At 37.9% G+C, this 10,998-nt stretch overlaps 1 protein-coding gene across 1 annotated transcript in view; it reads left to right on the top strand.

The window, feature by feature from the left end:
* LOC119589228 (guanine nucleotide exchange factor DBS-like) overlaps positions 1-10,883 on the top strand; it is a gene marked incomplete at its 5' end in the record, with an annotated part of 32,758 nt that extends 21,875 nt beyond the window's left edge. The window contains 11 exon segments of the mRNA XM_037937832.1: positions 60-266; positions 539-775; positions 4,074-4,205; positions 4,435-4,620; positions 5,213-5,404; positions 5,593-5,718; positions 6,042-6,239; positions 6,411-6,685; positions 6,797-7,052; positions 7,167-7,423; positions 7,599-10,883. Coding sequence (XP_037793760.1) covers positions 60-266; positions 539-775; positions 4,074-4,205; positions 4,435-4,620; positions 5,213-5,404; positions 5,593-5,718; positions 6,042-6,239; positions 6,411-6,685; positions 6,797-7,052; positions 7,167-7,423; positions 7,599-7,650 — 2,118 coding nt within the window.
* Positions 10,884-10,998: the final 115 nt, after the last annotated feature.

Raw genomic sequence — 10,998 nt, forward strand, 5'->3', positions numbered from 1 at the left:
GTATAAGCAGAAGAGAAGAGGCTCTGAGCATGAAACAAAATTATTTTGCAATATTACAGGCTAATAAGTGGTGCACAGAAGGTGTAGAACTCTTAGCCTCACAGCAAATAGAGCGATGTCAAGCCCCGGAATTTGCCGAGGAAGCTCTAAGGGAGTTGGATGAATTTTTGGCTTCCTCTGAGTACAGTCGGCTCGGTACCACACGCGAACTTAGGACCATGTTTGAGGATGTCATCACCCCTGAAACCAAGGGCTTAGTGCAACAGGTGAGAAGATTTTTTTCCATATTTTTGGCCTGTGCTTATCAGTTTACATTTCATTTGCTTTTGCCTTGATTTTTTTCCTTTGGGAAAAATATCAATACCTGAAGCCATATCAAATTCAAAAATTGATTCACATCAAATGAGAAAATCAAATGACTATTTTTCCTGTTAATCAGCTCAGCTTATTTGGCACTATTATAATGCTATTATCTCACTGGCTTTGCTTTTAGATTATTCCACAAAGAAAATATCCTAACAGAGTGTGTAATATTCAGGTACTGAAACGTATAGAAGATGTACAAATGATGTGTGAAAAGCGAAAGAGTTCCTTAAAGAAGTTGGCCACTCGTCTGCCTCGACCCGTGCATGCTGTGACACCAGAGCCCGCAGTCCCACTCCACTACCCACAAGGGCATGCCAATGTTCACCCACACTCTCACCCAGCATCTCCCCTCCATGCGGACCTCCCTAAAAGTCCCAAAAGCATGAGGAAAGCATCAACTTTACCCAAGGTGAGTGTCCATGTTGTGCTTGGATGTGTGTCACTGCTTTTATTCATTGACCTCTTCGTATACTGTCAGTGTATGTCCCAGATGGAGAATCGAGCTGCAGTGGATCATGTCCCATCTTAGGCACACTAATTATTGTTGTATTCCCTTTCCGAATGTTGCTTCTCATGAGTGGTGGAGTCTGGTTCAAGGGAGGTAAAAATTGTTGTTGGTGGCACCGCTGGTTTTGCCTGAAGCCTTTGCCAGATGCAGATAAAGAGGCAAGAATTATAAGAGATATTTCATTCTGATATAGTCACACAATTTGCTATATTGCAACATGGGCTCTCCATTGCACTGACACAGTTTTGTAAGTGCTGATCTTCGAAGTCCATTAAAGCAAGCATTGTTAAATAAAAACCTTTTCTCATTAATTCAAAAAATTAAGTCCTTCCCTTTCAATATCCAGGGATAGACTTTCTTACCTAATGATATAAATTCTGTAAATTGTACATGTTAAAATTTCACTAAATATGTCATGCTGTAATAATGATTTGAATATATCTCAACTCTACAGAACTCCAATCAGTGCCATATACGTGGCTGTGATGCTTGTTATAAAGACAGGCAAAAGTATTTCATCCCCTGCTGTGACACTCTTTTGATGATTATTTATGTTTAATGTTATAAAAGTAAACACAATAATTTTTGTTCATGTTTCTCTAAATAGAAATAACTTTATTATCGTAAAAATGATCACATCGTAAAAAGGAAGCAATCAGTTTGTGTAGGTCGCCTACAGGAGGATCTATTATTTATTTTTATTTCATCCAAAGAGAAATAAACTTCATGTTTAAAGATAAGAAAACCATCAGTGACAGGTTATTAGCTAATTAAGGAAACAATTAATGTATGCACTTTCATGATAAAATTATGTATTCATCAGAGGTAAAAATTTAATTACACTGCTGTTTTAATACTGCAGATATAATGATTTATGTATGGAATATAAAGACTTATGCAGTGAATTATTTTATTTCTGTGAGATGAGGTTATGTGACATATATTGGACCTACTCAAAGCCATCTCTGATATAAAGGCATTTAGTAGAGCCTGTTATACAATATATGAAGCTGAAATTTGTCCTTGTGTTCAGTATGTATAGATGTTTGAGTTTTTAAATTGTGAGGTAAGTTTTAGCTAGATGGGCCCTCTCTCATGCAGACCTATATCCACATGCAAATGTGGCAAGGCTATGAAATTGATGGAATCATATATGACTTGTCCAAGATTGTTAGATATATAAAAAGAGAGATTCCAGGCAAAGTGGTAGTTGTCAGCTGCAAGTCAGTGGCTATTGGGACAAGCCAGACTCTGACCTACTGTACAGACTTGAGATTCCAAAGACTTGCAGTTGAGATTATCAGAGCTCTTCCTCAAAATAGATGTTACGCCTGAGTGCTGGAGGCCAGGCACCAAAGCATCGTCCACGACCAGTCACTGTCTGCCTTGGACAAGATGTTACGTGCCTTAGACCAATCTCAGAAGCTCCTATAGGAACTCAGCGTGTTCGGGTCGTGAGAAGGAGGGAGAGTTACTCTCATGAACCACTGAGAGATGAATGTAGATTTCCAACTGAGCCTTCAGGAATATACCTAATGGGCCCACATGTAATACATAGTCTCCAGTTGTTACAGATTAATGTGAACCAAACAACAGAAGTAAGTGACTGGCAACTATTTTCTCTGTGTACCAGTTAGCCAGTGGTTGTAGACTTCTCCCAGCACTGATGCACCGCCATTGCTCTAGCAGCACTCAGCCGCAGATTAAATGTGATGAATCTCCTAAATCCTGGGTGTGAAGAAGCTGTTCCCAGGGCAGTGTAGTGACCTAGAAAACTTAGAACACACAAGTATCAGTTTAAATGATGCTGAATCCTTGGTTTACACTGTCTTGGACATCAGTCCCTAGCCTGTCATAATTCATATTGTTGGTCAGCATATTAATTCACGCTAGATACTCAGAAAATTGGTAATATAAAAGCATATGGTACATACATGTCTGATTTATTAAAACTGATTCTCAGTCAAATTTACAAGCCATATGGGATTTGTTAAAATGGTAGTAGGGCCTTCCTAGAAATTATCATAATAATGAGTGAAAAATTGGGTCCATTAGCTGGTAGATATGATTTCATACATATTAAGTGAGCCATGATTCAGATTATCCATTTCCTGGTGAATTTTTTTATGGTGTTACATTTAAGTACAGCACTTACAGTATGGCTTCACACATGAACAATGGGAGCAGCTGTCATATATTGAATGGTGATCCACTGGTGTTAAAATGCATGAATGTTTTTTGTAGTTTTTCTTAGCCTGACAATCAATAATGTAAACTGTATATATAAAGGCCGTTTTTATGATGTTTTCCATTCACCTTTTATATTTTTCTCTTTTATTGCACAGTATTAGGTAAACCCCTATTTTGCACAAGGTCTACAGTATTACTATGATCATTCAGACATATTTTTTGTTTCTACAATTTTTGGTAAACAATGCTACTTTTTTCTAGGTATGATATAGAAAAACATGTTATATTTATTACTAGGCCATGTAAGAATGGCATTAGCATTATTTTTCAACTGAAATGTCACTTAGGCACTTTCACGATGTTGCACCAAACTTTTTCCAGATCATACTTTTTGGATCTGAGATATGATCATAGTCATTCATGTAATACCACTGTAATTACTAGTAAATCATCTGGTCAGTGTAACACTAATTACATAACAAAAAAGCAAACTGGTATGTCTTACTGATGCAATACTCCTCATTGTTTCTAACTTTTTCTTTATGTTGGGATGCCAAAATATGAAGTTGCTGGTATTCATTCACTTTGTATTGGGTTGCTTGTATCTCCTTCATTAACCAGTGTTGGTCCAGAACAGCGACAGGACATGGGGATTACATCTCTTCTTGAAACCGCATGTTCTGCCTGGCAAATGTCATAGCAGCACTTCTGGTCACATTTGTTTCTTAATTCTGCTGCCGTCCAAAAGTTGCCATTTCACGTTTGTACAGCTCGTTGAGAAATGAGATTGTATGCCTTACTGTTGCTGGCTGACAATATTTGATTTATTTGAGTGAAAAAATAAGAGAACACAATATTAATCACTTGACTTATTTGTATGTTATATCCAAAGGCCCCTGGAAAAAGGTTGATAGAAAAAGACATAGTGAAAATAAGAAACAATATTGTATTTAACAGAATTTGTTAACGTGTGTGTACCCATCCTAATGTATAATTCCCTCTCTGACAGCTTGGTGACAGTGGAGATTCTCCTGACTGGGTTGGTGATGCAGAAGCTGCACGTGCTAAGCGAGGCCACGTCCTCCGTGAGCTTCTAGATACAGAGAGAATCTATGTGTCAGAACTCTGCTCTATTCTCAAGGTAAAATAGCTCAGGCATCTCTGTTTTCAGTGTTTTCTGTGTTTTGTGTAAAAAGATTATATTTGATTGAAAACGTACTATAGTGTTGTTTATAGAAAATAAGCATGCATAATTTCAGCTTCGTTCTCTTTTTAGGAAACGTGATAATAAGTTTGATGATTTCTAGTTCTGTACAGATCTATGATGGGCATCCCAAATGTTACCTATAAAATTATTCTGTTTTCCTCAGGGCTACAAGGATGAAATGCTAAACCCAGAAATGCAGCCTCTTATCCCCATCAACCTATATGGCAAGAGTGATATTCTCTTTGGCAACATGGAGGATATCTTCCGCTTCCATAATGACGTCTTCCTGCGGGATTTGGAGAACTGCATTAATACGCCAGAGCTGATTGGTCTTTGTTTTGTCCAGAGGGTGAGTTCATTGGAAAACCAGAATGTGTGTAGGACATAGATAGGTAGATGGTTCACTAGATGGATATATGAGCATTTTCTATTCATAGGCATGATATCCACACCTCTGAAACATGGAAATTACACAGTAATGATAAGGGATATATCTTAAATTTCTAAATGGTATTGTTTTGCTTTTAACTCCTTTCACATTATAGAATGCTTTGAAGCGCTGTAGAACACATTTTATTGAATCCCACTGTTTTCTGGTATTTACTGTTTCTTTGGGTCTTTTGTCCTGTCAAGCGCATAAGTAAATTAAAAACTTCTGAATGAAATGCGAAAGGTCAAGTAAGTTTACAGACTTTTATGGATATTAGAAAAACTCAGAACATGGGACAGAGGAAAACTTAAAGGTATTTCTCACTTGAGATGTGTTTGTTATAGTTGATACTGTCAGTTGTTCAACACATTTGATATTTGCAGAATTCAATAGATGTGGAATTTAGAGAATAAATTGGAACTTTTTCTTGCTTCAGAGTAACATTTTGCACATCTTAGCATGGATATGATTTACCTGGATTATATGTAATGCCTTACTTCATCACTTGCAGAAGGATACATTCCATCGGTTGTACTCACTGTACTGCCAGAATAAGCCTCAAAGTGAAGAACTGCGTCGGCAAGTAGGTGATCAAAACCCATTTTTCAAAGAGTGTCAGCGTCGTCTCCATCACAAACTGCCACTTGGTGCCTACCTTCTGAAGCCTGTGCAGCGCATCACAAAGTATCAGCTCCTGTTGAAGGTTAGGATCTGTCTGTGTGCTTGCTCTTTCATCCCTTCCGGTGAATAGGTGTCCTTTTCAATCTGGCTGTGATTGCTAGTGCTTCTGGTGACTGTGGTGATGTTGGTCCCGAGATATCTATTTTGACTTACATGCTGGTAATCTGGAGTGGGAAGTCGATTCACGAATTTCATTCTCTTTTAAAACAGGACTTACTGAAATGCGTAGAAGGTAGCCAAGGTCGCCGGGAGTTGCAGGAGGCGGTCGACACAATGCTCACAGTCCTCAAGTGCCTCAATGACTCCATGCATCAGGTTGCCATCACAGGATTCCCAGTAAGGACCTTCCTTTGTGTAAGGGGATAATCTGCACTTATGCTTTGCTTGAATATTTTCAAAATAAGGGAAAAGATGCTTGAGCTTACTGATTTTCAAGGTAACCTTTTTTTTTTCCTCGTTGTAGTTGTAATATGATATATGCAAACAGAGATTTCAAATTCATAATATTTAGTTGAATAAATTGTTATCTTGATTGATTTTTTGTTTTTTTAAGCCTTTTTCAACATTTCTTGAACCTATCAGTTTTGACGTGTTTAGGGTGTTATGTATAAATTATCTGAAAGCTTTATATATATATATATTTTTTTTTTCCTGTGCAGGGCAATCTGGCCGACCTGGGGAAGCTGCTCATGCAAGGCCCCTTCAGTGTGTGGAATGACAGCAAAAAGGGACTTCGCGAGCTCCGTCTGAAGCCAGCACAAAGACACATTTTCCTCTATGAAAAGATGCTACTTTTCACCAAGAGAACTGGCAAAGATACAGATCGTGCCACGTATCACTTCAAAAATGCCCTGAAGGTGTGGATGCTCTTGATTGATGGTTGATTGTATTTGTGGCATCCCTTTTCAAAGTGTTTAAATTATTTTTATTCATCTTCTGTACATAAAACTATAGATGGTAATATTTTGCTTGTTATAGATTAGTGAATGTTATTTTTATTCAAATAATTTCTGTTTCTTTTTTTTCAGATGTCACAGGTTGGTTTAACAGAGAGTGTCCGAGGCCATAAGGGCGACGTCCGAAAGTTTGAGGTCTGGCTTCAGGGACGGCAGGAGGTCCACACCATCCTGGCTCCATCGTCAGAAGTCAAGGACCTGTGGGTGAAGGAGATAAAGCGGGTCCTGCTTGACCAGTTTGAATATCTCAAGGGAGAAAATATCAAGCAGTACTCGGCTAGAATACAGAAGGGTGCCAGTCTTAATGGCATTCGAATTCCTCCTCTGTCACCCACAACTCAACACAGGTGAGGTTTCTCCTTTAAGATGGAGGACATGCTTATGTTAAACATATTCTATAGGAAATTGACTGCAATTCATTGTATTGTGACTTGCATTATCTATTTTATGTTCTGTAGGGCTCTGCGACAGACGGCATCATGGGACATAGCAGGCAATGGTGTGACTGGCAGTGGTGGGTCTATCAGTTCTAGCAGCTCTGAGGGCCGCCCTGGAGGCGAGCCGAGTCGGGAAATTGGCAAACGCTCTCTGCGGATAAAGTCCGCAGATGCCACTCTTGGAGATGCTCCAGAAGAGGAAGAGGAGAGCTGGTCATCAGATTACTCTGCTTCTGATGAGGAAGAGGATCAAGAAACCTTCTCAGAGAGCACAGAGGTATGTGTAGGTTGTAAAGATTTTCCCTAAGGCATCTTGTTGCTAAGATTCATTGACTGTGGAATACATATTTGAGGAAATGGCAAGATCTAACGCTTAATGAATTATTTGCAGTACACCTCATCTCGGTTCCTTGTCTTGGCTGACTACAATGCCATGGGAGGATCTGAAGTCAGCCTGCGTGAGGGAGACTACGTAGACTTGATCAAAGTTGGGTGCGCTGGCTGGTGGTACGTCCGGGTTTCTGGGACGCCATACGAAGGATGGGCTCCAGCTGCCTACTTAGAGCGGGTCCTCAAAAAGGGCAGCAGATCGTCACCGTCAGTCAGTAGTCAAGAATCCTCCTCAGGACTGAAGCATGCAACGTCAAAGTTAGTTTGTTTTTTGTATTTTTTTGATGGCTCTATTTAATTTGATTTTTGTTTTCACTTTGTAAACAAAATAGTAAATTCAGCTAAGCTCTGTGAGCATCCAGAATTCAGAATTTGAAATAGTTATTACTGATATTGAGATCTGTGTCTTATGGCTTGATTTCTTGTCTTTCAGGTCATCAGTTGCTTCACTATCAGCCAAATCTGAGGAAGTGAATATAATGTAAATAGAATGGAATACCAATGATACTATAATGCCTTAAGGCTGTATTAGTCCAGAAACAAAACATAGAATGTTATGGTGGTCTATAATGGCTGGGAGAATCATTGTGCTATTCCTTCTGGGTAAAAAATGTATAAAATGTTGCTTTTGTTGAATGCCATGTGAAAAGACATTGCCCTCATAGGACCTCCCGGAACTGTGCTGATGTGACGAGCGAACACATGAAGAAGTGTCTTCACATCAATATATGAATGACATGGACAGTGTGTATGGTAACATGACTCCTAGAACAGTGTGTAACCTCTTAACATCACCTGACCTAGAATGCCTCCTGTAATGCCTGCATAAAGATAAGAAAACTTGAACAGTTCAAGCGCAAGCATTCTTTGCAGGTAGGATATATAACAAATTCATGGACTTCCATTCATATTATATTAACCAAAGTAAATCATCCTAGAGATACATTAAGTCTAACAGTTTCTCACTCCTTGGCATATTCTCTCTTCTATTCCTAAATTCAGTGCAATATCACTGCTTTATATCATGTCCTACTATATAAGTAAGTACCATATGTAAACATAAATGAAAATGTATGGTCTCTTGTTTCTCAGATCTACTAATACCTCTTGGGCAACTTTCTGAATGGGAATATGAATGTTCCAGGCATCATGGATACTCTTGTTACAAAGATGTAATACATTACACAAATACATCACTTGTAGATTGTAAAATAAAATCTAGTATCTCCCTAGTATGAGGGTAACTAGTGGGCTTTACTCTTCAAGCATATATATGCCCTTTTGACTCTTGATTCAATCTCTGCCTCTAATGGATGTACAGGTTATCATGTACTATCTACTTATTTTTTTTCTAACTTATAGAAATCTTTCATCCTGATATTTACTATGTACTTTTGCCTAACACTTGTACCTATCTTTCTTCCCCTAGATACGTTGCCATCTTGTATTAACCTCATTATTTGATGAGATCCTCTTATTCTATCACTCTTTTATCATTACTTCTTGTGTAGATTTATATGCCATGGTAATTTTGCATTATTATGCCCATCTGTATACCTTGCCTGTCGACTTTACTCAACTTATAGCGGCTTTTTACTCCGCTCTGCCCACTTGTGATCATGTGCCTCACGTACTGGTAGAAGTAGAAATAGAGGTCTGAGTGCCAGCTCCAATGTTGCCTTGTGAGGCAAATGTGGCTTTGTCTATACAAGTACTGCCAAGAACTTATAGTACTTATCGAGTCTTACTGATAAGGCAAAGCATCAGGAGTAGTTCTCATCAGTTCCTCCTGATACAACATTAAAAATCCCTCATTTGGAGTTATGGGTGTTGGAAATCATTGAGAGAGATTGAATGTGATAGCTTAGAGTTTTCATACTCTTTGGAATTTAGCAAAGCAGGTAAAGGGAAGTTGTGTATATGTAGCCTGTAAAACTTCCCTTTTTCTTCTCTTTTTGAGAGGAACAAAACAAAGAGGTAGGAGTAAATGCATTTATTATTGATTTGATTCAAAGGGTAACAAAATGAAAGATTTTGAATGGTACTACTGAGAACAACAAATTACTGTACATGTTCTAAATTTCCTGTTAGTTCTGCGGACATTAGGAATAGAATGTGTGAAAGGGTCTCTTTTTCTCCCATATGTGGGACTGAGAGAATGGTGGTTTGTATGGAATACAAATGACTATCATATGGGAAACTGTAGAGGCCAGATCAGCTGGAAATGCTGGGCTTGTACGAGAGAAAGAGGTAGTGTAGTGGGCCTTCTAATTTTTTGCATAATGGTCATTGAAAAGTGAAACTATATTGCATATATCGATCATCTACAAAAAGCTGGAAGATATATGTGAATTCCAAAATATTATGGGTTCATAAGCTCAACTTTTATATACTTTGAAAAAAGTTCATTTAATGCTATTCTGTATTCTAGTCATTTTTTTAAACTTTGCATATTAATGATGATACGGCATCAGTACAAATTTATAGGCACAGAGTGACCAAGAGGCCTTGACTGTATCCCATGTGATAGTATTTATGTAAAACTGTTGAACCCTGAAATCCCAGTGAGTGTTGGGCAGTACAAAATTCATACAGTGGAGGGAGACTGTGTTCATAAACATTTTTTGTGATAAAGTAGACACCAGAATCTTTTAGTGTGAACATTCTCGGCTGCAGGCCATTCGAGAAGGCTGGTAATGGTAATGCAGGGTCGAAAAAAGGCTGCTTGATCCACATCGCATATGATGAGCCATTGCATGATAAGACTTTGTACACAGCCTGTAAGGTAAGTGCCAATGGTGTAAGCAACACTTTGCTTTAGAAGGCTAGCGAAGCAAGCAGTGCAGGCAGCACAAGATGATGCTGACTGTAGGTCATAAAGCAGAAAATAATGGGCAGTGCAGGCTCACACTATCTGCAGGCCCAGCACTTACAATCTCCAAAGTGACTTACCAACTCCTTTTGTACATTCATATGTTGTAGACATCAATAATCCAGTTGAAGATGTTGTTGAATGGTGCTTTTAGCTCTGCATGTACTAGCAACCGTGTGTTTCATGTATGGTGTACATTGCAGTTAGATTGTGATCTATATAGATCTTTTCTCATCCAAAGATTAATTTTCATGTACAGTATAATTATATATAATATATGGATGTGTGTTACTTATAAATTCGTAAAATGAAGACAATTTATTGAAAAAGATACTAATATGTGTTCGCTGCCCCTTCTTCCAGAGAGCGAACGAGCCTCCGTAACTCCTTACGTTCACCTTTCCAGGTGTTAAAAAACATTCCATATATATGATATACATTTACTGCATATAACAAATGTATGTATATCCTGTACATAATGGCTAATCATCCACTATTCCTCATAGCCAAGAAATGTTTGGTTGGAATATGCGCTAGTGAGGCGGTATTCTGATAGTCTTATGTGTTACCTGCAAAGACCTTGGTTATATTTCATTTGTAACTAGGTGGTTATTCATCATTCATTCTAAATATTCTCATTGTTATGTATCCATCGTCATGGTTAAGTTAATTACATATCATAATCAACTGTTCATTGATTTTTTTTTTTTGTCATAGGGAAAAAAAAAATTTATTTGGAAATAGTTCATGCAAGTTGTTTTGTTTTATTTTCTTGTTAAATGTATTCCCCTTTTCGACTCTCTATAATCTTTCAAAACACCAAATATAATAAAAAGGTCTAGACAACTTGTGTTTTATTAAATCACATTTTTATGTACGGAGATTTCATAAAGTGTGAATGAAAAAGTCTCACTGTAAATCAAGCTTATTTTCGAAATGCACTTCATTATTGAATTGCATA

This window comes from Penaeus monodon, chromosome 25 (genome assembly GCF_015228065.2).
Source record: "Penaeus monodon isolate SGIC_2016 chromosome 25, NSTDA_Pmon_1, whole genome shotgun sequence".
NCBI lineage: Eukaryota > Metazoa > Arthropoda > Malacostraca > Decapoda > Penaeidae > Penaeus > Penaeus monodon.